At 49.9% G+C, this 25,273-nt stretch overlaps 12 protein-coding genes across 12 annotated transcripts; 7 read left to right on the top strand and 5 right to left on the bottom strand.

Moving 5' to 3' along the window:
* Positions 1 to 73: 73 nt before the first annotated feature.
* Positions 74 to 2,129, top strand: V8C40DRAFT_233303 (epoxide hydrolase N-terminal domain-containing protein). The gene is made up of 3 exons (XM_083213330.1): positions 74 to 385; positions 469 to 599; positions 659 to 2,129. Exons 1-3 carry the CDS (start codon positions 311 to 313, stop codon positions 1,845 to 1,847), a joined length of 1,395 nt encoding a protein of 464 aa, XP_083078018.1. The 5' UTR covers positions 74 to 310; the 3' UTR covers positions 1,848 to 2,129.
* Positions 2,130 to 2,356: 227 nt separating this feature from the next.
* V8C40DRAFT_233302 (exocyst complex component SEC8) lies at positions 2,357 to 6,253 on the top strand. The gene is made up of 2 exons (XM_083213329.1): positions 2,357 to 5,042; positions 5,110 to 6,253. The coding sequence occupies exons 1-2, from the start codon at positions 2,536 to 2,538 to the stop codon at positions 5,762 to 5,764; spliced, it is 3,162 nt and encodes a 1,053-aa protein (XP_083078017.1). The 5' UTR covers positions 2,357 to 2,535; the 3' UTR covers positions 5,765 to 6,253.
* A 20-nt stretch (positions 6,254 to 6,273) lies between these two features.
* Positions 6,274 to 6,736, bottom strand: V8C40DRAFT_261667 (uncharacterized protein; the record flags this gene model as incomplete). The annotated part of the gene is made up of 4 exons (XM_083219290.1): positions 6,274 to 6,357; positions 6,434 to 6,564; positions 6,626 to 6,638; positions 6,698 to 6,736. The coding sequence occupies 4 exons, from the start codon at positions 6,734 to 6,736 to the stop codon at positions 6,274 to 6,276; spliced, it is 267 nt and encodes an 88-aa protein (XP_083078016.1).
* Positions 6,737 to 7,042: 306 nt separating this feature from the next.
* Positions 7,043 to 8,014, top strand: V8C40DRAFT_233297 (60S ribosomal protein eL38). Its single transcript, XM_083213328.1, has 4 exons — positions 7,043 to 7,155; positions 7,222 to 7,255; positions 7,378 to 7,506; positions 7,606 to 8,014. The coding sequence occupies exons 1-4, from the start codon at positions 7,126 to 7,128 to the stop codon at positions 7,638 to 7,640; spliced, it is 228 nt and encodes a 75-aa protein (XP_083078015.1). The 5' UTR covers positions 7,043 to 7,125; the 3' UTR covers positions 7,641 to 8,014.
* On the bottom strand, positions 7,801 to 8,905 carry V8C40DRAFT_233293 (uncharacterized protein). The gene has a single exon (XM_083213327.1). The coding sequence runs from the start codon at positions 8,533 to 8,535 to the stop codon at positions 7,894 to 7,896; it is 642 nt and encodes a 213-aa protein (XP_083078014.1). The 5' UTR covers positions 8,536 to 8,905; the 3' UTR covers positions 7,801 to 7,893.
* Positions 8,906 to 11,000: 2,095 nt separating this feature from the next.
* On the top strand, positions 11,001 to 13,268 carry V8C40DRAFT_233290 (mevalonate kinase). Its single transcript, XM_083213326.1, has 2 exons — positions 11,001 to 11,604; positions 11,672 to 13,268. Exons 1-2 carry the CDS (start codon positions 11,410 to 11,412, stop codon positions 12,953 to 12,955), a joined length of 1,479 nt encoding a protein of 492 aa, XP_083078013.1. The 5' UTR covers positions 11,001 to 11,409; the 3' UTR covers positions 12,956 to 13,268.
* Positions 13,181 to 15,044, bottom strand: V8C40DRAFT_233288 (bifunctional protein farnesyltransferase/protein geranylgeranyltransferase). Its single transcript, XM_083213325.1, has 3 exons — positions 14,979 to 15,044; positions 14,294 to 14,902; positions 13,181 to 14,221 (listed from the first exon to the last, which is right to left on the bottom strand). The coding sequence occupies exons 1-3, from the start codon at positions 15,028 to 15,030 to the stop codon at positions 13,353 to 13,355; spliced, it is 1,530 nt and encodes a 509-aa protein (XP_083078012.1). The 5' UTR covers positions 15,031 to 15,044; the 3' UTR covers positions 13,181 to 13,352.
* Positions 15,045 to 15,863: 819 nt separating this feature from the next.
* V8C40DRAFT_261662 (uncharacterized protein) lies at positions 15,864 to 16,433 on the bottom strand (the record flags this gene model as incomplete). The annotated part of the gene is made up of 2 exons (XM_083219289.1): positions 15,864 to 16,327; positions 16,388 to 16,433. The coding sequence occupies 2 exons, from the start codon at positions 16,431 to 16,433 to the stop codon at positions 15,864 to 15,866; spliced, it is 510 nt and encodes a 169-aa protein (XP_083078011.1).
* A 230-nt stretch (positions 16,434 to 16,663) lies between these two features.
* On the top strand, positions 16,664 to 18,981 carry V8C40DRAFT_233285 (methionine--tRNA ligase MSM1). The gene is made up of 3 exons (XM_083213324.1): positions 16,664 to 16,875; positions 16,940 to 18,246; positions 18,315 to 18,981. Exons 1-3 carry the CDS (start codon positions 16,677 to 16,679, stop codon positions 18,801 to 18,803), a joined length of 1,995 nt encoding a protein of 664 aa, XP_083078010.1. The 5' UTR covers positions 16,664 to 16,676; the 3' UTR covers positions 18,804 to 18,981.
* Positions 18,982 to 19,128: 147 nt separating this feature from the next.
* V8C40DRAFT_233283 (GNAT domain-containing protein) lies at positions 19,129 to 20,240 on the top strand. The gene is made up of 3 exons (XM_083213323.1): positions 19,129 to 19,187; positions 19,245 to 19,324; positions 19,378 to 20,240. The coding sequence occupies exons 1-3, from the start codon at positions 19,166 to 19,168 to the stop codon at positions 20,005 to 20,007; spliced, it is 732 nt and encodes a 243-aa protein (XP_083078009.1). The 5' UTR covers positions 19,129 to 19,165; the 3' UTR covers positions 20,008 to 20,240.
* Positions 20,241 to 20,305: 65 nt separating this feature from the next.
* Positions 20,306 to 21,112, top strand: V8C40DRAFT_233282 (bL34 family ribosomal protein). Its single transcript, XM_083213322.1, has 2 exons — positions 20,306 to 20,503; positions 20,564 to 21,112. Exons 1-2 carry the CDS (start codon positions 20,439 to 20,441, stop codon positions 20,880 to 20,882), a joined length of 384 nt encoding a protein of 127 aa, XP_083078008.1. The 5' UTR covers positions 20,306 to 20,438; the 3' UTR covers positions 20,883 to 21,112.
* On the bottom strand, positions 20,884 to 24,408 carry V8C40DRAFT_282587 (glycosyl hydrolase family 3 N terminal domain-containing protein). Its single transcript, XM_083221813.1, has 4 exons — positions 23,933 to 24,408; positions 23,246 to 23,673; positions 23,085 to 23,173; positions 20,884 to 23,018 (listed from the first exon to the last, which is right to left on the bottom strand). The coding sequence occupies exons 1-4, from the start codon at positions 24,232 to 24,234 to the stop codon at positions 21,147 to 21,149; spliced, it is 2,691 nt and encodes an 896-aa protein (XP_083078007.1). The 5' UTR covers positions 24,235 to 24,408; the 3' UTR covers positions 20,884 to 21,146.
* Between the last annotated feature and the right edge of the window lie 865 nt (positions 24,409 to 25,273).

The raw sequence follows: 25,273 nt of genomic DNA, 5'->3' as shown, positions 1-25,273 counted from the left end.
CTCCCCGTAAATTGCGAATAAGAGGCACGCTAGCCACTAGCCGCCGCTTCGGATGGACTGCACGATGAATCCAGCTCGGCCCAGCCTTGAGCTGTTGTTGCTCCCAACGTTACTTTTCCATCCGAATGTGACTTGTTTCTTATCTTTCCCCTTTCACAACCGTTTCGCGACCCTCTGGGCTCGGCCATAGCGTTTGCGTCCCAGCGCATGCCGCCGATGCAATGAGCGCTACCTTCAACTAACACTGGACCCGTCTTAACGAGCTTACGGCGCGCTGAAGGTATCGTGTATTTCAAGACCCGTTTACATCATGGCTCAGCCTGCCGAGGCAGCAAGCGCCGCCGCCGCTTCGGTGGATGAAGACATCAAAGAGTACAAGATTCACGTATGACCCCAGAATAGCGTACATCATCTTAATTCTCCCAGCTTAATGCAGCGTCGCGGCTAATCACTTTTTGACGAGCAAAGGCCTCGAGCAAGTACCTCGATTTTACGCGGCAGAAGCTCGAACTAGCTCGGCTTCCTCGCGAAGTTCCCGACGCGAACTCGAGGGCGTGGTGGGATCCGAAACCAGCGCTGGAACCACTCATCGACTATTGGTAAGTCGGCGCTCACGACCTCTCATCAATCAAAACTTTAATGACTAACAAACTGCCAGGCTTGAGCACTTCGTGTGGAGAGAGCATGAAAAGGAAATCAATGCCTCGGTCCCGCAGTTCAGAATCAGCTTCCAAGCATCTGGCACAGAAGGGCCTACGAGGCTGCATTTCATCCACGCGCGCTCGCGGCATCCAAATGCCTTGCCTTTGCTCTTGATCCCGCCGTTTCCATTTACCAATTTATCTTTCCGCCACGTCATCGATACCTTTACGGATCCTAACGATGCGAACACCAACCAACCCTTTCACCTTGTTATGCCATCGCTCCCTGGGCTGGGCTTCAGCGATTCTCTGCCCAAAAATGTCCAGGTCGTCTCCAGAACATCCGAGATGCTTGATATCCTCATGAGGCGACTAGGATACAGGCATTACCTCGCGACTAATTCTGGATCATCAATTACTCCTCAAGGTGGAATCGACTGGAAAATTCTCACACATCTGGCTGCCAACCATTTGGATTCTTGCATTGGTGTCCATTTAGTATCGCCGCCATTGAAAGCACCAACAGCATTGAAAGCACCGGTGGAATGGCTAAAGTTGACTTTGGCAAAGACTCTGCAAACGCCCATTTTGGGTTATACAAAGGAAGACGTTGCGGCTCTTCAGAAGAACAATCGAGAAAGAGCTACGATAATCACTACGGATTTTGCCACGCGAGAGTCGTTTGGAACAGGTGCATACGATCCAAATACGCTGGCATACGCACTTTGCGATTCTCCCACCGGGCTTTTGGTCTTTTTCCTGGCCATAGTGAGGGTATTAGGGTCCGAAAAAGAGTTTACTTCATTAGAACTCGTCACAATGACCAAGTTGACTTGGCTTCCGGGCCCGGAAGGGACGCTGAGGCTATTGGCAGACAATCATCACTCAGCAAGAGATGATACGGAGCCAAAATATTCAAGGAAGCCCAAAGCTTCCATCACAGTGTTCCTGGCTGATGATGGCGCGGTTCAGAATGGATCAAGCTCAGCTCGGGATGGCGTTTCACCACCATCGGTCAATCCCTACGTATGCCCCAGCTGGGCCAGGCAGCATTATGAGGTAGTTTGGACTGGCCGAGTTCAGGGGAAGCAAGGACTATTGCTTTGGGAGCGACCACAAGTGATTGCAGATGGTGTAAGCAATCTTGCCAAAGCATTGCTCGCGGTAGACAAGAGACTCTATGGAACTGGGAACAGAACGGCTTAGTTGAATAGTTGCTTGGGTAAACGCGTTTGCCTTTAATTTTTATTGATATTTTCCAGATCATCTAGGCATGATCTGTATTCAAGACCGAGAAGTTGGATTGTACGTTGCAAGGATCGATATACATACACATTTTGCGGTTTTCGGTAGGACGCCGCTATGGGACAAACTCACAATAAGAGGCTTGTTAATGAACTATTTCTTTCTACAATGCAGTATAATCAAATACCCGCAATATAGAGCACGCATCAACTGGCTGCTTATTACATAGCAGCTCGTAATCACTTCTCTTCTATAGATGAATTCGTTGCTTTGCCATTGACTTTTATCACTGTGAGGCTTACGAGTGCTAACATCAGTAGCGTTGAGCCTTAGACTTTTGCTCTCAACGTACCTGCAGCTCAAGGTTTGGCGGGGTTCATGGCCATTGGGCTGCTGGAGTGGTCTGTGCGTGCTGTCTGCTGTACCCCAAGCCAACCTTCAGGGTCAACTCCCAGCCAACACCGAGAATGGCCTGAAAGCGACATCTTGATATCTTCAAATTGTACTTGCTTCGCCTCATTTTCCCGCTGGAAATTCGACCACCAAAAGCTGCAGGGATCCCAGCCCCGGCCCCGGCAGTTCCTCTCTCTCCAACACCGACGACGATGCTTGCTTGTGACCCCGTCTGGTGACACTACTCGACGGCATCATGTCCAACAGCTACGGCAGCTCGATGCGCAATGGCGACGGATACGGCAACTTCGGGCGGTCGACCGATGACTACGATCCGTACGGCGACAACAACTACAGAGGCGAGAGATACAATGCCCAGGTGTCAAACCAGAGCCTCCGAAATATGCCCTCGCGACCGCGCGTCCAGGAGACAAGCGCCGAGAGGCAGATAGCTCAGGTCCTAGATCACATCAAGAGCGAATGGCCGTCCATGTGCCGCGAGGATTGCGTGCCTGTTCAGCTCGCGCTCCAGCTCCTAGATAACAGCTCGGTCGGTCGCGCGCACGACTATCGCAAGTTCCAGACGACGCATACGTATCTCCAGGACTCGTTGAAAAACATTGTCCACGAGCATCATCAGGGGTTCAACAGCTCCATCGGTACATTTCACAAGATCCAGAGCAGCATTCAGGTCTCACAGAAGCGAGTCCGTGCTCTCAAGGAGTCGCTGGCACTATCCAAGGCCAGCCTATGCGCGACAGATCCAACCTTGAAGATTCTCTCCGAGGAGTCGAAAGAGTATGACGAATTATTGCAAACTTTGAACGAGCTGGACGATCTTCGAGCCGTTCCTGACCAACTGGAAGCTCGTATATCAGAGAAACGATTTCTGACGGCGGTCGACGTGCTGCAAACTGCACTGCGGAAACTGAGAAAACCGGAGCTGGACAATATCGGGGCGCTCAGCGATCTACGAAGCTACCTTGCCAACCAAGAAACTGTCCTGATGGATATTCTGGTGGAAGAGTTGCACGAACACCTATATCTGAAGTCGCCTTACTGCCAGCAAAGGTGGTCAAGTTTGGCTAAGAACCGAGGCGGAGTCAACGAAAGCAGTAACAATGAGGCAAACCCCCCAACCACTCCATTCTACTTAATACTAGACTCGATTGACTTTGAGAGGCCGGTGCTGGAAGACCCAATGAAGAACCCAGAGGCGGACACATTCTACTACGTGACTCTATTGGTCGAAGCATTGAACAAGCTAGGCAGACTGCAGAATGCTGTAGAGACTTTGAAGCAAAGGCTGCCGGTTGAGCTTTTCATCGTCGTCAATGAAACTATTAACGAGGTTGAGCAGCGGCACCCAACTTCGTTCCGCGCCGCCGTCGGAAAACTGGACGGTGTGCAGATATATAGCGCCAGGGAGATCCAGATGCGTGCAGACGTTATATATGACCTCCTTTGGACGCTCTATGGCAAGTTTGAGGCCATTGGAGAAGGCCAGCGTGTCTTCCACGAGTCTATTAAGGCTCTTATTCGCCGCGAGGGGTCTGGCAATAATATTGCCCTGCTCGGTAGTTTCAAGGAGCTATGGCACCTTTACCAGAACGAGATCCGCTCTCTTTTGCACAACTACGTAACGACAGATGCCGACGTTTACCAATTCGATTCTCCTACGCCAGGAGCGGGTGTTGGCGGCAAAGACGGCATGCGAGAGCATCTGTTCAAGTTTTCCGAGGCAGATACCAAGTCTATTGAAGTAGCTGCAGAGTTTGATGCGCTGGAGACCATCATTCAAGCTACTGTTCCCGGCTTGACGGGCGGTTCGCGAAAGCATGGCTCCGAGAACAAGAGGAACAAGTCAACGGCTGATGATATCGGATCAAGACGGAGTGCCTACGGTGCAAGTCGGGGGGCACCAGGCTCTTACAAATCGTTGGTTGAGCCGAGCGTTTTCAACATGAGTCTTCTCTTACCACCAACTCTAATCTTCCTACAACGGCTGAAAACCATTGTCCCTCCCGGTTCTGATCTTGCCACAAGCACTTTAACCACATTCCTTGACAATTTCTTGGTCAATGTATTCCAGCCGCAGCTGGATGAGACTCTTGGGAAGTTGTGTGACACCGTCTTTGGAGAATCTGACTCATTTTTACAAGATCCAGACTGGAACCAATGCTCCCAACGGCCTATATTCAAGGGTGCCACCGCATTCTTCCAGGTAGTCACGGCGTTTTGCCGAATGCTTGGAACCATTCCTCCAGACCAAGCTTTGAGCTCTCTCATTGTGACCCAAATGATGCGATATTATGATCGATGCTTCAGCTGGTTTCAAAACCTGGTGACGAAGAGGCACGATCAGCCTGCTGATTCAAGCAACTTGCGCGCATCGGCACGCTTTTCAGTACAATCTAGCGAAGTCAACGACATAGCAAAGCAGCTTTGGGCTGCCGATGAGTTGGATAGCGGATTGATGAGGAAAGAAATTCAGCTTCTCATACAGAAGACGAATGGCCAGCGGCTGGAGGCAAACGACGTCATCCAAGATCGAGACACAATTTCATCGCTGTGCCTCTTATACACCAGCATGAGGTGGCTGGCCGCGAAGATTCAGAGCTTGAGGCACATAACATCGCAAGAGACGGATACTTCACGGCAGCACCTCCCACGCCAGTCAGGCCAACGGTGGACATTGAACGACCCAAGTAAGACTTCAGGGCAAAGTCCAGTACAGCTTCCTCTTACGGTAGAGAGTGCTCAGTAAGTTACTATCGAGGGATTTACAACTCTGTATTAGTATATCCGCTAACAAAAGCCCTTCTGGTAGAACGTTTGACACCATCGTGTCTTCCTTTGAGGAACTGGCTGCTACGGCTCTGCTTACCTTACACATGGAAGTACGCTGTCGGGTCATCTACTCGTTGCGCAACACTCTCTCGCCAGACTCAGCGCCATACATTCTGGAGCAGGATGTGAACGAGCCTGATCCTCAGATTATCAATCTCAATCAAGAGCTTGTTCTTTTGGATGAAACTATTGTTGAATTCTTGAGAGACAAGGAAGTCATCTTTATAAGGACCGGAGTTGGCATTCTCATCAACACCTTTTTGGTTCAGAATGCCTCCTTGGCCTCCCCCATGAACGACAAAGGATGCCATCGCATGCAATTAAACATTCTCGTTCTTCAGCAGAACCTCAAAAATGTCGAGGATGGAGTCGACCTGGCCAAAGCAACAAGCTACTTTCAACTGTTTGAGAGGGGCCCAGAGGCTATTGTTGAGAAAGCAAGGGAGTACAAGGATAGACACGGGATGGGAACGCTGGCGATTGATCTGAACAGCTTCTCGTATGACGAGCTCAAGACTTTGATAGAGCTGTGCTATAGCGAACAGATGGCGAATCCGGAGAGAGGAATCACGTCGGCAGCCAGGAGGCAGCTGGATGAAAAGTTCGCTAGGTTGAGCGAGTTTAGGTGGCAGTAATGACTTAGCATTTGAAGGCGGCGTAATGGGAGTTGACGGATGATTATGAGCAAAGTTGGAGGGGATGTAGGAGTGGGATATTTTATTGCATGGTGGTCATGTTTCAATGTCTAGCAATATTAGAAGAGGAAGATTATGTGCATATGTTTCGGAGAAGCTCATTTGTTGTGATGATGAGGACATACATTGAGAGCAGTCTTTAAGTAGCACTATTGGCTCCCTATAACATCATGAACAGGAAAGTAATATCAACAATTGTAAACCAGACTACTGGTGACAAATCCAATTGTTGTTAAATTACACGCTTGGTCTGATGATTGACCTTTCATGGTAAGCCTGGTGATCTGGCTCATGATGATGACATTGGCTATATTGTTATCAATTTTATTTCATGACAACAGATTTCGCTTTAAGACTATTATCACCATAGTACTACTCCATATATCGTAAAAGCATAAACAGGAACAACAGTAACAAGAAAAATATAATGCTTCATGTTCGTGGATGCCTCATGTTCGTGGATGCCTCATGTTCGCTAACACCCTAGCAAGCAGCTCCTCCCGGGTATCTTTTCTATGTGGATGTAGCTTTCTCTATAAAGCAACGGCCGAGTCAGCGAGCGCAATCGGGATGAATACCCTTCTCTCTAGATGCAGATGCACAACTTACCGCGTGTAGCCATCTTCGCATCTCTTCTCTGGTCCATGTTTCTGGGTCGCCTTTGGGATCTTCTTGTGCGGGAAACAAGTCGCCACCGAAGATGGACCAAGCTGCGGCTGCGACGACGACGCCTCCAAAGGCTGTTTGGCTTCTGTTAGAATTGATGTCATCTGAGTTTAATAGGTAGTTAATATGTATTACCGAGAAGCACATTCTATAGTCATGTTAGATGATCGAGACTAAATTGAGTGTTATATACGTAGCGTAGCTTACCTTGGACTTCAATGCACCGTCTAGTGCAGTACTGGACATTTTGAAGGCGAAGTATGCGTTGAGATCAGAAACTGGGTGCTTTATGAATCCGCTGAAAAGGAATATGTCAAAAACGTATTTCCTATTAAAAACTGATGATGAATGAGTCAATGTTTCGTATCTACCGATGAAATGTGTTCTCAACTCAATTCGTTCTATCGAAGCAAAGCCACTTATAGTAGACGTGTATGGCAACACGCACGCTCGACGCCACAGCTACCAGCCACATTTAAATGTGGCTAGTGCACTTGGTGGTCCGTGCGACCCGCCCCGCGAAGCGGGAGCGCACAAAAATAATTTGTTGCCAAAAATCCACCATATCTCGAATCGTAAATTTCGTACTCTGTCGTCCCAAACCCGTCTCACAGAGCCGATCAAATACCGCCAAAATGCCCAAGGAAGTCGCTGACATCAAGAAGGTAAGGAATCACCATATCAGAAAGAAAACAACTAGAATCTCTGCGTGCTGACATTTTCTTCTCCAGTTCATCGAGATCTGCCGTCGGAAGGACGCTTCCTGTACGTATTCAACGCAGCTATCCGACATCTAACCTCCTTTTTCGAAGAGGAAATCTCGACAAGAATTGGGAAAGAGAACGAGAGATGGGAAGAAGGAATTGTATCGACTAACTTGATTACAGCCGCGCGGATCAAGAAGAACAAGAAGGCCCACAACATCAAGTTCAAGGTCCGATGCCAGAAGAACCTCTACACCCTGGTGCTGAAGGACAATGACAAGGCCGAGAAGCTCAAGCAGAGCCTGCCTCCCAGTATGCACCCCGATCCTTAACAGAACAAATTCTTCGATTTCCAATCTGCTACCGTGGCGTCGAAACGAGAATGATGGAAGCTGACCTTTGCTACTACAGACCTGCAAATCGCAGAGGTCCCCAAGAAGAACTAAGGAAATGAATTGGTGGTAAAATAGGGGTGGCTTTGGGCGTGGGAAGGGTTTACATGCACAACTGGGCGTCTCGGGATACCTTGCATTTCATGTGCTCAGAACGCACGCTCGCAATAGAGCTCAAAAAATAACGATTTGAGACACAAAAAAAGCAACAATCGCACACCACAATCTGGTGAGCCCGATGTCTTTTTGTGCCGGCTAGGCTACCTGTGAAGAAGGGGAGGCCCTGCGGTTACTCGGTGATGCCTATTTACACGACGTGCCTGAAGCGGCGATGATCTTTCTTGAGGGCGAGGCTCGCCAATCCTTCCAGTCGTTTCTTCGGAACATCGCCAGTCCAGAATACAATCAAATCTTCCTTGTCTTCCTCACCAGCTGCCTTTTCAATCCTCCAGCCCGCCCATATGCTCTTCTCCAGACCTTCCTTTCGCAGCTCGTTTTCCAGTGCTTGATATTTGGTTTGTATTGCCTCCCGCTGATCGCCGTTGAATGTTAAGCGACAGACGTCGAATACGTCGTTGGTATCCTTGTGCTGAAAGGCTTCCCGCATCTGTGGCCTCGCTCCCGCCGGGTCCATGTGGAAGAGCAAGACGGAGTCGCACCCCGGAGCGCTGAACTCGGTTAAGTTGCCATTGGCCGTCCTATTCTCGAGACTCTGGATCCATTCTCCATGCCCCTCGGGCGAATCCCACGGCGCCGTGATGAGAAGCGTTGATTGGTCAGTAGCATCCGTGTACATGCTGCTCAGGTTCATGCCAGGCGCCAGATTGCCTGGCTGATTGCGGCGAATCCAATTGTCCTGAATCTCTTGACACTCCATGAGTGTCTCGAGAAACTCGAGGGGGTCGAAATTGGGCCTCAGCTTGATAATGGCAAACTCAGTAACAGGCATGATGGCTGACGATTTGGTGAACGATTGTAAACGTAGTTCAAGTGAGGCAAAGTAATTGGATGGGTAGGTTTGTTTTGTGTTTGATTGTTGACTATCTGGACTTAGGAACCACGCAGCAAGGCGGCTGCAGAAGTTTTTACGCTTGGAATTCTCTCAACTAGGCAGACCTGCAGTGACGATTGTTGTCCGCGGTAAGGATTGCCGTCCGCGGAGCTGAAGGTTTAATTGCACATGTGTTCTCGGTATATCGTATCGTTTGCGTGTGCTGGTGGTTACCTAGAGCCCCCTTGTCGAAGACGGGACGTGATGGCTACTAAATTACGGGAGGAAGCAGGTACAAGTAGTTTACTTATAACAGAAACCCCAATTATCTACACCCTAAAGCAAGCCCATGACGAACAGCCCACATGTTTTTGTGAACGTGATCCGAGGGACGATTGCGCGTCGCACAGAACCGGCAAATCCCCATTAACTGGGCGCAATCTGAGCCATGTTTTGAGGCTGCAGTGTCGTCATCACCCCGCGCATCGCAGGTCCCAGCCCAGAGAAGAGCAGGGCAGTGACAGACTGGGCGGTGGCATTGGATCGGCTAGATGGGGAGACTTGATTCGATGTTTTGGCATTTGGGTTTTAGACTTTTGAGCTGTGGCGTTGATGGAAGTGGAATGGTTGGAGATGGCGGCCTTGGCAGGGACTTTGGAGAGAAACCGGAAATTGATGTTGGATCTGGGGTCTGGTTCTATGTATATCCTCTTGGGCCGCTGAAATGTTTGAATGCTGTTATAATGGCTGTATTGGGATGCTTTGAGGGTTGAATGCTTTTACTTCCGGTTGAAAAGCTCATACAAGCGCTATATCAGCTTGGGCACAGGCCTTTGTCTCAAGAATGAAGAAGAAAAGAAGGCGTAATTAGAGTGCTTATTTACGTACCCATGTTTACCTGAATTGATAGTCGCGAGATATAAGTCGGACAATGGGATGACTATCGATCCGTTGGTACGTCTGGTTGATGATAGGCGAAGAAGCTCTCGAATCTTGCACGCTGTAATTTGTCCGGTGTGGGCTACAATGTAGGTAATGTATGTACAACTCACCTATGATCTATATAAAATTGCCTTGGGGTCATCTGTGAGATTTCGCGTTGTTACTGATGCAACATCATGATAAAAGACAGTGGAACGATGTGCGACATGGTGCCAAGAACAAACAGGAGTTGAAAAAGTATACGCTGCTTCTAGTAATCCGTAACTAGACTCAATATTATGCGACGTCAGTAGTCATTATGACCCATGCACAGTGGTTCGAGGAATCGTCTTAAATCCCATTATGAGATGTCCAAATACTATCAGCTAGATCACACCCAAGGTATTAGTTAGGTTATGAGAAGGTGCCTATCATGGTTGTCAAAGGCTGCAGACAAGCAAATATTGATCAACATTGAAGCCCGCCTTAGCCGCGCTGACACGGCCCGATGTGCTGAAATGGATTGCATCGATGCAGCCTATTTAGCCTTTGATGCGGCATTGGAGGGCAGAGGGATTTCAGACAGCCACAGACGCAGAGATGTGAAGCTTTTTGGGCCTCGACGGCATCAGGTTGGGGGTGACATGCATTTGAGACGGATGGATGGATTCCGGCGTCAACATCGATCATAGTGATAGTGTAAGATCGGTATATCTTGGGTAATAAGGCATTACAGAGCTTGCAGATTCGTCCACATTCCATATAAGGAAGCCTTCAAAAAAGTGCTGCAGTAGGTACTCCATACATGCAGTGAGATGAGACTTGTTCCACACCAAGATGCAAGTTCGTATCAGCTATAACTTGGTTTGGGTTGCACAAAGACCAAAAGGCCGGTGAGATGCTGAAATCCTGCTGCAATCTGTCAATACGAATACGCAGCGGCATACAGCACCGACCCCCCACCCACTATCGAGATCAGCCAGCCAATTGGTCCGGCGAATGGAAGCCCGCCATTAACCAAATTTCTTCCAATTGGCGTCTGAATATTACGCACCGCCCGTCATCTGGGGGCATGTACCGGCATGCACAAAGCGAGCTGGATGGTACCTTCTGGTTAGTGGCTTCCGGCTAATGCAGGCTGGCCGTTTGCGCATCGTGGCATCGACCTCGTAGTCGTGACTTGGCCTGCGCATTCGTGTCTGTGTGTTTGTGTGTGTGTGGCCTCTGCAAGTTGGTGTAAGACAACAAGTACTGCCATGTATTGCGCATACTGAATTTCGCGTTGAATATTTCCTCTTCTAATTAAGAATACCATTGTAGAGATAGCTGCAGTATTGGAAATTATAATAGTATATCCTATATCTGGAGGCGTTGTTGGTGGTACAAGTACAAGCGTTCTCTCCAGTCTCTCCTTACTCCGAAACTAATTACAAGTCGGGCAACAAAAAGAGGCCCATTGATGAGATTTGGGGGCAGTTGGAGATCAAAGAACCCACTAAGTACACAATCGCTCTGCGGGGACCCTTTTTCGCATTGACCCTTTTGGCAAGGCTTGGGCTTCCCATCAGGTACTGGTACTCTAGCCTCCATCTCACGAACAGACTTGTACAAATCTACTGCACCCTCCATTGCCCACCTCCTTGCCCCAACCACGAAACCCTCGAGTTGTTGGCAGCTGGCATCTTCCCCCGCGATCCTTATATCCTCATACGACTTCTGCTCTACGCGACCGAATACAAAAACAGCAAGACTCGCCATTCTGTCTTGTTAGTCGCTACCCCTGTCCCTGCCAGCATTTCGACATCCCTCCTCTGCCCCTCGTGCCGTGGGTGGGCTGCCAGGTAACAACTCGAGACGCATCGACAGCCACAGCCAACAGACGATTCGCCCAAGATTCCCAAGGAAGTTCAAATGTCTGACGGTTCAGACACCCCCGAGAGCCCCAGCAATGGCGTGACGCCGTCCGTCAATGGCAATGGACTATCGGCTGGGCATCACCGCGCCATGTCGCTGCGCCGGCCATCTGCTCCCATGGCGCCCGCCTTTATGGTGTCTGCGCCGGGCAAGGTGATTGTCTTTGGAGAACATTCAGTTGTCTATGGCAGGGTGCGTATCTCTTGTGACTGAATGTGGTTTAATCAATGGCTAACTGGTCTCCTTTGTTGCTGTGTAGGCTGCCATCGCTGCTGCCATTTCTCTACGATCCTATCTCCATGTCACAACGCTGTCGAAATCCAAACACACCGTTTCGCTTCGTTTCCCCGACATCGACCTTACTCACACCTGGGATATCGATAATCTCCCTTGGGCGGCTTTCCACCACCCAGACAAGAAAAAGTCATACTACTCCTTGGTCACGGAGCTTGACACCGATTTACTGGCCGCTCTGCAGCCACACATTGACGAGGTCTCCCCAGACCGATCAGAAGAGATTCGAAAAGTTCACCGAAGCTCTGCCACCGCATTCCTCTACCTCTTTCTTTCTCTGGGATCACCGCGCTTCCCAGGATCCCTCTACACTCTGCGGTCTACAATTCCTATTTCGGCTGGTCTTGGCAGCAGTGCTTCTATCTCTGTCTGCCTAGCCGCCTCTCTTCTTCTTCAGCTACGGACACTTTCCGGTCCTCATCCAGACCAGCCTTCCGACGAGGCTCGCATTCAGATCGAGCGCATCAACCGCTGGGCCTTTGTATCAGAGATGTGCATTCACGGAAACCCTTCAGGAGTCGACAATACTGTAGCCGCCCAGGGCAAGGCTGTAGTATTCCAGCGAACAGATTACAGCAAGCCTCCGTCGGTTCGCCCACTGTGGAACTTCCCCGAGCTGCCTCTGCTCCTCGTGGATACGAAGCAGGCCAAATCTACAGCTCACGAAGTAGCCAAAGTTGGAAAGCTGAACAAGACACACCCTAAGCTTGTTGGCACAATTCTAGACGCCATGCACAACGTCACTGACGCAGCTTCCGAACTCATCGAGGAGAAGAGCTTTGATCCTAAGGATGGGGAGAGCCTAAGGAAGGTTGGCGAGTTGATGACAATCAACCACGGTCTTTTGAACTCGCTAGGTGTTTCTCACCCTAGGTTGGAGAGGGTGCGTGAATTGGTCGATCATGAGGGTATCGGATGGACCAAGCTCACTGGTGCTGGAGGCGGCGGCTGTTCCATCACACTGCTGAAGCCAGATGTGCAAAAGGAGAAACTTGATACGCTAGACACCCGGTTTGAAGCTGAAGGCTACCAGAAGTTTAGCACTACCCTGGGCGGTGATGGCGTGGGTGTCTTGTGGCCGGCTGTCCTGAAGAACGGCCTTGACGAAGATGAAGAAGGCGGCATGGAGATTGACGTGGACCTGTTCCTCAATGCTCAGGGAACCGAGGGCGTTGAGCAGCTTGTCGGCGTCCACGGCGACGGCGGCGAGAGAGAAGGTTGGAAGTTTTGGCGAGTGGAGAGCGAGTAGCCGGCGGGCTGTGAGCTGCAGATGAACAGGTGTATCTCTGGCGCTCTAGAGATACGAGTTACTGAGTCTGGCGTTGGGTTATCATGGCGACAAGGCATATGCGGTTTGGGACATTCTGAGCGAAAAGGGGGGAGTGATTTCACTGCGGATCTTTTTTTCTACGCATGAGCATTGGTCGCTTGCTTGGCGTTTAAGGAAACCATTTTCGCGTTATGACATGATGGCCTTGAAATATCATTGCTAATAAAACACGTAGATATAAATTAGATATGACAAATATGGCATCTTAGCATTAATCATTCTTTGATAAGAAGCATCATTATGTCGCAAGGAGATTGATACATGTACTTAAATTTCAAGTCAGTCGTCGGCTATGCTATTCTACAAAGTAGGTCCTTCATTTCAACTCTGACAATCGGTACTTCCAGTATCCCTCTCGCACAGGATCCCACTTCTCCGACAGTCTCTGCAGACACAGCTTGGCCTTTTCAATATCGCCCTGCTTGTGGTAGACTTCGGACAAGAGGTCCAGCGCATGAGAGCTCTTGACGTCCTCGTCGTCGCTGCCCAGGTTCGAAACGAACTGCGAAGCGAATTCGCCCACGGTATCGAGTCCACGACCGCCTTTTACTAGGACGCCGCGCAGGTAATGCCACGCAGACTGGTTCTGGGGCGCAAGCTCGATCTTTTCCTTTGCGTACGCAACCTCCCTATCGATGATCTCGGCAGGTACCTTGGGATCGTGTTCCGTAGGGGCGCTACCCTTGGTTGAGACGGAAGGATCGGAGAAGACGACGAAGAAGCGATGGGACCAAGCAGAGTTATTGCGCAAATCGTCCTCAATCATGCTCTGAGTGGTGGCGAGCTCAAAGGGGCTCCAGTAGTTGAGCTTGGTGACGAGATACTGGCGGTAAGACCAGACGTGGTAGTTCTTGGTGTCTTCGGCGAGGATCTTGGAGATGAAGTCCGTCTCGGACTTTGCAAACTGCTTGCATGCCTCGGGGTCGGAGGAGATGGTCGTGTAGTGGTGGTCGAGGAGGAGCTGGCGGTGGTGCCAGATCTGGTAGTTCTTGAGATTGTCCATGGCGACGCCGTTGAGCCATTCGATCTCGTCCAGCACGGGGAGGTTGAGGGTGGCGACGATTTTGAAGCGGTAGAGCCAGACGGTGTAGTGGGCTGGGTTCATGCCGATGATGCGCTCGGTGAGGCGGAGACAGCGAGGGGAGTATTCCTCTGCGGCCATGACGGCGCGAAGGTAAGAGACAGCTGTTGAAAAAAAAAACATGTTAGCCAAGCAGCTCTTGCTTCGTCATAGTACTCAAGATGCCATCATCTTACCCTCGGCGTATTCATCTGGATAGGCGATCCTGGCCAGAGCATCCTCAGGCTCAGTCTGCGGGATAGGAGCAACATCATCCCACTCCGGATCATTGGCCAGAGGTCCGGGAATCTCGCCGTACAGCTCCCTCTTCAGTGCCGCCATCTCTTTCCGCCGTTCCTTTTCCTGGTCGATGTCTTCCTGGGGGAGCTCAGTGCCGTTACTGCGAGCAGCGTCTCTCTTGGTCAGAAACTGGCGATGCAAGACGTCAAGCGCAGTCAGCTTAGCTTGACTTAAAGACCGCTTCTTGAGCTCTTCAAATCGATATGTGCCGATATCGCGGCCGTGCTTGTCCTGGCCCCAGTGGTAGCTGTTCTTGAGGCGTCGACAGGGAAGGCCTTCCTTGGCGACGTGCTTCCAGTACTCGCGGTCTGTCTTGTTGGACAGTGACACAAGGCGGTTCGCGACAGGGAGGATCAGGTTCGTGTGCGTGTACGTCTTCTTTTCGGCTGCTGTCAGGCCCGGGAACCCGACCTCTTCGAACCGCTTCTCGACGGGGTTTGTCTGGTAGTACCGCTGCTTGGACCGTTCGCCAACCGTCTCAGGAGGGGCTTCTGGCGCAGCTGCAGCTACGGGAGAATATATGCGTTAGCTAACTAGGTTCTAGGTTTCCTATAGGGCGAAAGAGAGGCTGTTCGTATTCACGTTTGGGTTCGGGATTGGCAGCCTTTGCAGTGGCCTTCGCCTTAGGCGGCATGTTGGATGCTGGAGGTGTGAATGGCGGGGCTTTTTTGGGCTGCAGCGAGAAGCTGCAAATATTCGAGCCTGCCACCAACAGCAGTTCCCCCGCGATGGGGCTTGGGGCGGCTATTGGCGCGGCGTCGCGAGAACAATGGCGAGAACAATCGGATGCGTGAGGCGCTCAACTTTGCATTTATTGGTCACCACTGATATTGTCTATTGGAATTCATGTAATTATTGATTGATACAGTACCGTGCAGTACATACAGCCGTCTTCTTGAATTGAATCCCCCATCGTCCTGTTTGGATTGTCCGTTTTCGCACATCAAATACAACAGCTATTTCTACAACACCACCCTTATACTGTACATCTAAGTGTAAAGAGTAATTTGTCTTGGAAGCTAAACTGTATTGCTATTTGCTTGAATTCGAGATATATTTATTTTCCCGCGACTTCTACCAACCAGAGGATGTGTATTCGGTTGGGGTCATCACTCAATGTCCTATCCTCTGTCCTGCAATCATTCATATCAATTTCGATGGCAATCGAGTGCCATATCAAATATAAACCCTGCTTCACCGGCATCAAGGCATTGTTCAAGCAGTACTCGTTCCCTCGCTCGTGTATCGACGCGAACTTACAATAGGTTTGGTCAGCCGCACGTACAGCGCTCAGGTGAACGAGTACTGCTTGAAACAATGCCTTGAGACCATCCTATGATTTTTTGCTGAATAAAGATACTTTTTCGTATGGGTATCGTGAATTTGGTGCTGTCGTGTTTTCTGCATTCCAATCTGAGCCGTCATGGCCGCAGTTGCTTGTATATGGAATGTCTCATCAGGTCCGAATCACAGAGCGCGGAAGTTTTGCGACATGATGAGCCATCTCTTAAGACCTCGAGCCGGATTCCTCGCCATGGCGTCCCAGTTGGGCACAAGCACAAAGGTCTCGTTGAACATTTTCTGTGGTGCTTCGCGCCCCTTGCCGAATCGGACCTTGCCCATCGTCGTGACCACAATGCTCATACGCCGCCCGCTCTTCTCGTTCTTTTCGCTCTCGTAGACGGTATCAGGAGCTCCGTATTGGAACGACGGGTTGATGATGTGTGTATCGAGAGACTCTATCTCGTAAAGCACATTCTCGCCTTGGGATTCGAGGAGCTTAGAATACTCCGCCGGCGTGGGAACGACGGAACCGTTGATGGAGATGTCGGCCGGGATCGAATAGCGAGTCGACGAGTTGATATAGAATGTTTCAAGCTTGGCTTTGCTGTTTATTGCCTGGTAATAGTTGTTGACAAAGTTTTCGGCAGCTATTTCATGTCAAGTCAGTATGAGGAGCCAGCCACGATGATGCCAACGTTGAGACATACCTTCGCTAGAAGCCCTGACTTCTGTATCCGCATCTGGTAGAGGCATGATGTTCTTGGCTTCAGCAGCATCAGCGCTCTTTCTAGATGTACTGCCGATGCTGCTCTTGGCTGTGTTGATCAGAAGAACGCGAACTGTCAGGCAGCTAGGACATTTTCTTATGACGTGCAGGCTGCCCCGCCTTATCACACAGTTATCGCTGCACTCAATTCGCACTGGCAACACTGTATCATGCAATTCCTCCAAACTAACATCTTCAGATCTTGCTCTAGATCAAGGCTCGTCGCAACTATGCTCTCACTAAGACCGCGGGCCATTTCCGGGCTGCGGCGAGCTCAGCCGCGGCTGGCCTCGCCGTCTGGCTGGATCTGCTCCGGCTGCCGAACAAATCTCGCTGCTGTGCAACGCTGGAACAGCTCTCAAAGCTCTGCGGGGCCTTCAAGCGAGAAGCCGTATTATATCACAACTCCAATCTTTTATGTCAATGCTGGTAAATATTAAGTAAAGTGTTTGGTTGATTCACTGATGGCGTAGCTAACATGTCTATCAAAAAGCTCCTCACATTGGCCATCTTTATACGATGGTCGTGACAGATGTGCTCAAGCGCTGGCAACAGATCAAAGGCAAGGAAGCTTATTTGTGTACCGGAACGGATGAGCACGGAATGAAAATTCAGAGAGCCGCTACTAAGAATGGAATGGAGCCGAAAGAGTTTTGTGATGTCAATTCAAACAAATTTCGAGAGCTGGTGGCTGCGGCAAACATCTCGAACGATTTCTTCATCCGGACAACTGACCAGGACCACAAAGACGTGGTAGCTCAGGTCTGGCTACATCTCAAGCATGCGACGCCTGAGAGCTTGGGGTTGTATAAAGGTTCTCACGAAGGATGGTATTGTGTAAGCGACGAGTGCTTCTATCCCGAGGATCTGGTAAGGCCTAGCATTGCGCCCCAAACCGGAAAGAAGATCATGGTGAGCACCGAGACGGATAACGAGGTGGAATGGATCAAGGAAGAAACCTGGTTCTTCCCCTTGACGAAATACAAAGACGCTTTGTTGAAGATATATGATGAGAACCCTGGATGGATCAAGCCAGCTCATCGCATGGCAGAGGCGAGAGACTGGATAGAAAACCATCTTGAAGACTTATCCGTTACCAGGCCCGCCTCCAGGCTCAACTGGGGTGTAGCAGACCCCGAGGATAAGAGTCAGACCATCTATGTCTGGGTTGATGCTCTTATCAATTACCTTACCAAAGCAGGGTACGGAAGCAAGTGGCACTCGGCAAAGGAAGACATGGGACTCTGGCCAGCCAATTTGCAGGTCATTGGAAAGGATATCCTGCGTTTTCACACAATCTACTGGCCTGCCTTGCTCCTTGCACTAGGCCTACCTGTTTCCCAAGGCTTCCTCTGTCACAACCACTGGACCATGTCCAATCGTAAGATGTCAAAGTCACTGGGCAACGTTGTCAATCCCATCTTCGCTATCCAACGATGGGGTATTGATCCCCTACGATATTTCCTCATGCGAAACGCCAGTCTCCATAAGGATATGAGTTACTCCAACCAGCTGATTGGTACTGTCTACGTCAAAGAGCTACAGGCGAACATTGGCAATCTCTTTTATAGAATCGCAAAGCCAAAGGCGTCGGTCAGGTGGTCGACTCTCGAAGCCGTGACTGCATATCGCAATGGAGATTTGAACATCTGGGCTGATAAACATGGCGCAAGCGATGCTGATGCGATGTACTTTAGCTTAGAAAGTCACCTGGCTGAGAAACCTGTGGCTTTTGCTAAAGAAATGGATGACTACGATACGAGCGCCGCGATACGCGAGATCTTCGAATTGCTGCGAGAGGTATGATTATAATCCGTCACGCACATATGACCAACAGATACGCACCAAATATTGACCGATGGAATCAGACAAACCGTTACGTTTCAGATACCAAGCCTTGGGATTTGGTCAAGCTTCAAGATGCTGAATCCCGCGTGCTGCTGAACTGGGTCATCTATAACAGTGCGGAAGCATTGCGCATTGCCGGCATCCTGCTTCAACCCATCATGCCGACTAAAGCATCAGAATTGTTGGATGCTTTGGGAGTTCGGACTGATAGGCGCACCGTTGAGTTTGCTGTCAAGGGGAAGGATGCTGATTACGGCACCGAGTCCACGCCAGCAGAGCCGGCGCCTCGAATGAGTAAATGGGACACGATTTTCCCACCAACACCCAGTGCAGACCTCTCAGATGACGAGCTGACAGAGCATTTGAGGGTAGCATTGCTGGATAAGACTAGAAACAAGATGAACCAGATGGCTGAACTGTTGGCGATGGAGGCACGAATGGGCGAGGAGGCAGTCGCCAAGCTGTTGGCCGAAACGCACGCAGCCAAGGTTGCCGCACGCCAGTCATGAACGAACATGGAATTGTGGGCGCGTTTATATACAAATGCATGGCGTTGTAGGATATGTACGATATTAGATGGAATGCGATGGGCCAGATCAATGCAGGTCACCACTTAGCACTAAGTATTTGTATACAAATTACAACTATAGATATGAAACTCGAGGCCAATTGATCAACATGTTCTTCAGCTTTTGAAAAGACTAAAACATTTATATGCGTGGCGGTATTTCACTTGAAATCAAGCTGCTGAGATTGAGTTACACGCCCTCGCTGTTAGTCAGACCCGGTGCGCTATCTCGTTCAAACAATTTTTTTCCTCCTACAACTCCTCGTCATATAAATACGTCCAGAGAGAAGTACCTGGCTCAAAATGAAAGTCAATCAGACCATTTGTATGGAAAACTCTAATCCTTGACATTGTATTCTTTTTTTAGCTGACAGGGGATTAGCGATTTCAACAAGCAAAGCCTTGCTGGTACCATATGAAGCCCACCATGTGCTCACTTACCATGAGTGGATGAAAGACCCAGTACGGAGTGTCCATTCCTGTTCCTTGATGATTTGCTTACAAAATAGAAATAGGCAATCCAAGAGGCCACTGCATCAGAACCTATGACATTAGAAGAAGAATATGAAAACCAGGAGTCATGGCGGACATCTCATGATAAACTAACATTTATTGTCTGCGAGCCATTAAGCGGGGCGGCAAGCAACGAAAACGATGAGGCACGACCAATCAAGGCTCAAGTCGACGATTCACCTGACAAAATGAAAGGAGACATCAACTTTTTCCTCTATCTAGCTGACGAGGACGATGATGACGAGGTTGCCGAGCCAAGAGAGAGCAGCACGATACGTCTGACAGGCGAAGTAGACGTCATGATAGCAAATACGCAGCATCGCGGGAAAGGCGTGGGAGAAGCCGCAGTGCGATCAATATTGGCATACATACGGAGAAATCTACCGGAAATACTGAATGAATATGCACAAGGCGAGAAGCTGGACGTGGAGAAGGTACAGCTAGTTGGATTGATGGCCAAGATTAAGCAGGAGAATATGGGAAGCAGGGCGCTGTTTAAGAAGCTGGGGTTTAAGCAGGAGGGGGAGGCGAATTACTTTGGGGAAGTGAAGATGGTGATGGACTGGGAGGTGAGTGAGATTGAGGGCATGGCGGAGGGTTTGGAATATCGAGAGCTGCACTATGTGTTGTGAGTATAGATATTTTATTCGCTGTGTATTGAAGCTATGGTGTTGAGGATTGGTATGTCATAGAGATAGATATAGAGGAATTGCTTTTTCCTCTCTTCATTCTCTCCATTTTTTGGTTTAAAGAAAAAGCAATACATACACATAATAGAAGCTCAGTTGAGATATTTTCTACCCTAAACTTATAATCCTCATCATACAAGAACCTTTTCTATACCATCTTCTCTCATCAAAAAGGCGCTACCAACTGCACACACAGTACGTACCCACCGGCCGCCGCCCGCCCGCCAATCCGAAGCCTCCAAAATTTCAACACCATCACTCAACCTCTCAACCTCAAAATCATCCATCGCAACATCCAATCAATCCCCCACCAATTCGCTCCAAACAGCGCTCGACACCCTCCCCCCCCCACAAGTTCGCTGAAATCTTCAACAATGAATTCCATCATCCGCCTCGCGCGGCCACTCCTCGCCCCGCGCATTTCCGCCCTCTCGCAACGGTAACATGTTCCCCCACTAACCTTCAATTGTCGAAGCGTTTCAACTGACAGCTTTGCCAGGACATACACATGCCTCTCTCCTCTCCGTCCTACATTGACCTCGACTTTCCGCCCCAACAACTCTTTCACGCCCTCCCTCACAGCGCCATCACCAGCAACCTCACCAGAATCCGCAGATGTCGTGCCTACGGCGGCAGTGTCCTCGCATCCCGCCCTGCAAGGCCTGCAGCTGCGCTTCGGGCCCCGAAATACCATGAACGGCCACACGAGGCTGGTGCAGAAGCGGAGACATGGGTGGTTGAAGAGGACGAGGAGTAAGACTGGGCGGAGGATCTTGCAGCGGAGGAAGCTCAAGGGAAGGAGACACGTTGCGTGGTAGAGGGACGGGGGGGGATTTTCGAATTAGTTGATTGAGGGACATTGGAATTGGGAATATATGCTGTGGGAAACCGATATGAGTGTATGATGGGAGGTTGTATAAAAGGGGCATCTACTAGAGATAGGGATGTATTGTATTGTACTATTACTGGGCGCACCAAAGACTCAAAAAGACAAAAAGTTTGAGAATCAACAGAACAAGGTGACAAATAACGAAAAAGCAAAAGTGATCAATTCTTCAAATATATCAACTCAACATCTACATCTACACTGGTCCGGTAACACCAGTCTCGCACTTGAGCGTATCTGCATGACATACTATACTCAAGGAATCACTGGCATCTCCAATCCATACTTTATATCCTCCATCAACAGCAGGCACTTTCCAGTCCTGTGCCACCACATCCCACACACTAACATCCTTGCGCGTAAGCGTTAACGCTACTGTTGTTGTCTCCCCCGGTGCCAGCTCCTCCGTCTTCTCAAAGTCGCGGAGTTGGATAATCGGCGTATCATAGCCGATGTTATCCGGGAACTGTAGATATGCCTGCACGGAAGCCTTGCCGGCAAACTCGTCTCCCGTGTTCTGCACCGTCACCGTGAGGTTATACGCAATGTCCCAGAGCGCAGGGTTGCCTCCCTCCCCGCCGCCGGAGCGAGGACCGGGTTTCTGGGTAGTGGAATAGCCATCGGGGTATGCATATTTGCTCGATTTCCCGTCTGAGATGGCACCGTTGGCATCGCCCTGTGAAAGCCAAGAGTAGATGTAGCGAGGGATTGAGTTGAAGCCGGAGGGTGCGACGGCTTCGTTGGGAGATGGAATGGCTTGCGAGAAATTGGGGATGCCGCTCTTGGCGGAGCGAGCGGGAGGATACGAGCTCAGCTGAGTGACCTTTTTAATCGATGCTGCCGTAAATGTAAAGTTTGTGTAGCTCAGGCCATGGCCAAAGGCGTATCGAGGCTTGGTGTTATTCTTGTTGAGCCAGCGGTAGTCGATATATAAGCCTTCAGTGTATGTGTCCTGGGGCTGGTTGAGGAACTCGGAATTGATGAGCGTCGTGACGCTGCTTGGGAAATCAGCTTCCTGTTTTGTGATTGAATAAGGCAAATGCCCGCATGGTGAAGAGTGTCCATAGAGGACATTTGTAAGTGAGGTTCCAGCTTCCTGGCCAGGTAGATGCGCAATGAGGACGGCCTTGACGGATGGCAAGTCGATCCAGTTCTCAAGAATCAGGGGGCCCACGGTGTGTATCACCACAATAACGTTGCTGAATTTGCTGGCGGCATCTTGAACGAGCTGATCGCCATTGTGCCATGCGTATAAACCGGAGGCATCACGGTCGCCATGATTGCCTTCAACGGTGTAAGTATTCTCGCCGGCATCGGAACTGATAAATACAATAGCGACATCACTAGCTGATACTTGGCCGACGGAGGGAAAGCTGTCGGTATTGTAAAAGGTGACATTACTGGCTGCTGCAGTGATGGCTGTAATGGGATCATCCAAATATGGGTAATCAACAGTCCCTGAACCCCAGCCCTGTCCGAGCGTGCCCTTGTTGCAGTTGCGATCTGTGCATGAATTGATTCCATCCGGATTCTTCTGGGCGTCAGTTCCAAAGACTTTGATGTGCTGTGACGGGGATAGAGGAAGAATGCCGCCGTCGTTCTTCAACATGGTAATAGCATCCTGAGAAATCTGGCGAGCAACGACGTCGTGATCGGCCTGGACCTGAACAAACTCATTTGTGACTCCTGATGGCGAGAATGGCCACGCGGCAGGATACAATTGATTTACCGCAGCACCAGAATTAGTGTCAAAGTTGGTCGCTGGGAACCCCTGATCCTGGCCCATCTTATACCATGCGGCCAAAATGCGTGTAGCTGCGTCGTTGATACGATCCATAGGAACTGATCCATTGAGAGCGGATCGACTAAGCTCATACATCCAGTATGAATTGCCAAAGAATGGAATCTGAACGTCTCCAGGCATGTCCATATCCAAGCCAGCAATAGCAGAGGCGACACCCGACATGTGAGCTAGCCAATCGGTCATGATGAAACCTTGGAAGCCCATTTCATCTTTAAGGAGGGCATTCATAAGGTAAGGATGCTGAGTACAAGCAGTTCCATTGACCTATAACAGAAATATGAACCAATTAGCTTCGGACTCTTTCAAACTACCTGATTCGGATTCACTTACAGCGTTATATGCCATCATGACAGAGCCGACGCCCGCATGAATACCTTCAGCGAATGGCCATGCATAGATTTCATGCATCGTCCTATCATCTTTTTAACTCACCCAACCACCGTTAGCAACTTATAATGTCCATTATACACAATATGGTCGGAAAAACTCACCAAGATTTGAGCTGTAGGCATATTGGAAAGGGTTGTACATGCGGTACATCTCCTGCTCATTCCCAATAAAATGCTTGATAGTCGCAATGACTCCCTGCTCCTGAACACCCTTGATTGTTTCTCTGGCGCCCACAGCTTGGAGTGCAGGATCAGCACCAAAGCCCTCCCAGTTGCGGCCACCCTTTGGCTTGCGTCCTATCGGCCCAACTGTTGGTCCTAGCCAGACATTGACGCCTTTGCCGCGATTCTCCTTCCCGATGGCCACTCCGCGCTGGTACATGAGCGCCTTGTCAAAAGTTGCACCAACGGTGATTCCGTCAGGGAAAGCTGTGACGTTATCCGCATGTCGGACACCCGCAGGGCTGTCGTTAAGACACAGTTGGGGGATGCCGACTCGAAGTGCAGAGCCTGTGTTTCCAGCACATCGCCTTGAATGAGGTTAGCTTCTTCATACTTGAGAGTTAATGTCCATCTTAATATGACATCGACTTGAGATGAAACTAGTCATAAAAATCCTTATTCATCGCTTGAAAGAAGTTTCTTGGTGTGCTTTGAAATCTTGATATGTGAAACCAACTCACCCTGTATTAAACCGGTCAGCATTATAACATATTCTTACACCCAGGCGTAATTATTTAATTTCACACAGCCGTTGAAATCGCCTTTTCAGTTCAAAAGATTTCTAACTCACCCATATAGATTCCGGTTCCTGCAGTGATATTCGTCTTCTCTGCGAGAGTCATAGAGTCGACCAGAGACTTGGCCTTGGCATAGCTCTGTCGCCATTCATCCACCCATCCACCATATGGCGCAGGATAATACGGTGGCACATAGTAACCATCTGGAACCCAGCCTTGAGCGGCTGCGGCTGCTGCTATCTGCGCATTTGCCGACGCAGCACTCGGTCCAGCTTGTGCCAGCCCAACGAAGCTGGATAGAATACAGGTCACAGCGGTTGACACTCTGACACTGTCGGAGAACGAGGCCATGGTTCCTGCTGCCCAGGGCACAGATGGATAAAAGGCGTCACGACGTACCCAGCTAGGTAGGTTGTAGCAGATACAGACTCTTGAAACGGGCTCTTGTGATCTCGCGTGCTTAAGAGCATGGCATTTCACAAACAAGGGTCAAGAGAATTCCAATTGACAGGGACGAGTTATGGAGAAATCGTCGAGTATTTACTGTCAATCGTTTCCCCATCAAGGCGTACTCTACGGCTCAAGGGAGGGAAAGCATGCATGAACACAGCACTCGCGACCTCGTGTCCACGATGAGACATCCATGACACCCCTCCTGCTGCCAGGTCTCAAGGCCAAGGCCCATGGCTGTGGCATGTCACCATGTCGACTCTTTTTTTTCTCCGAGTTTTCGTAATCTACTGCCTCTTCTATGCTTCTCACTCCCCCCATGGCTCTTCTTGGGCAGCAGTTATCGTGCATTGTTTTGCCCCAAAAGACCAGCATGCTAGCAGCAATGCGAGCGAGAACCTGCAGAACGCTCGGACAAGGGAAAACACGCCCAGCTGAAGAGGTCTAGAACCAATAAAACCAATGAGGAGCAAGGGCCATTCTGCCCTTCTTCCCTTTTTTCTCCAGCCAAGAGCTGAGTGGTGGTTGCACTTGCACACATCACGTAATGCCATGGGCAGCCAGCAGATATCACCAAGAAAAGACAGACATGAAGTCAGACGACGATCCCACGTCACCGCCCTTCAGCTCGCAGATGCACGATTGACCGCCCAGCCCAAATCGGACGTCACCAAGTGTCTTTCAGGCTCTGCTCGTTCAGGCATCAATCAAGCATTGGCTTCGGTGGAATGTCTCGAAAAGGCCGTGGCGGTGGAGCGGCGCTTCTTTTTTCTGCTGCCCATTGCGTATTTGTACATAACTGGCGGGGTGGTTTCCGCTATCGCTACAACAATGGCAATGGAAAGCTTGTATGTGCAGGGGGGTGTTGAAGCTAGGAGCCCGAAAAGAAAAGAGTCTGGGGAAACATGTCAATGGCGTGGGCCTTGGCGAACGGACACAA

Source organism: Trichoderma camerunense (assembly GCF_050948025.1).
Source record: "Trichoderma camerunense strain CBS 138272 chromosome Unknown V8C40scaffold_2, whole genome shotgun sequence".
Classification (NCBI taxonomy): Eukaryota; Fungi; Ascomycota; class Sordariomycetes; order Hypocreales; family Hypocreaceae; genus Trichoderma; species Trichoderma camerunense.
The sequence above is the reverse complement of the archived record's forward strand: the minus strand, read 5'-3'. Positions and strand labels throughout refer to the sequence as shown.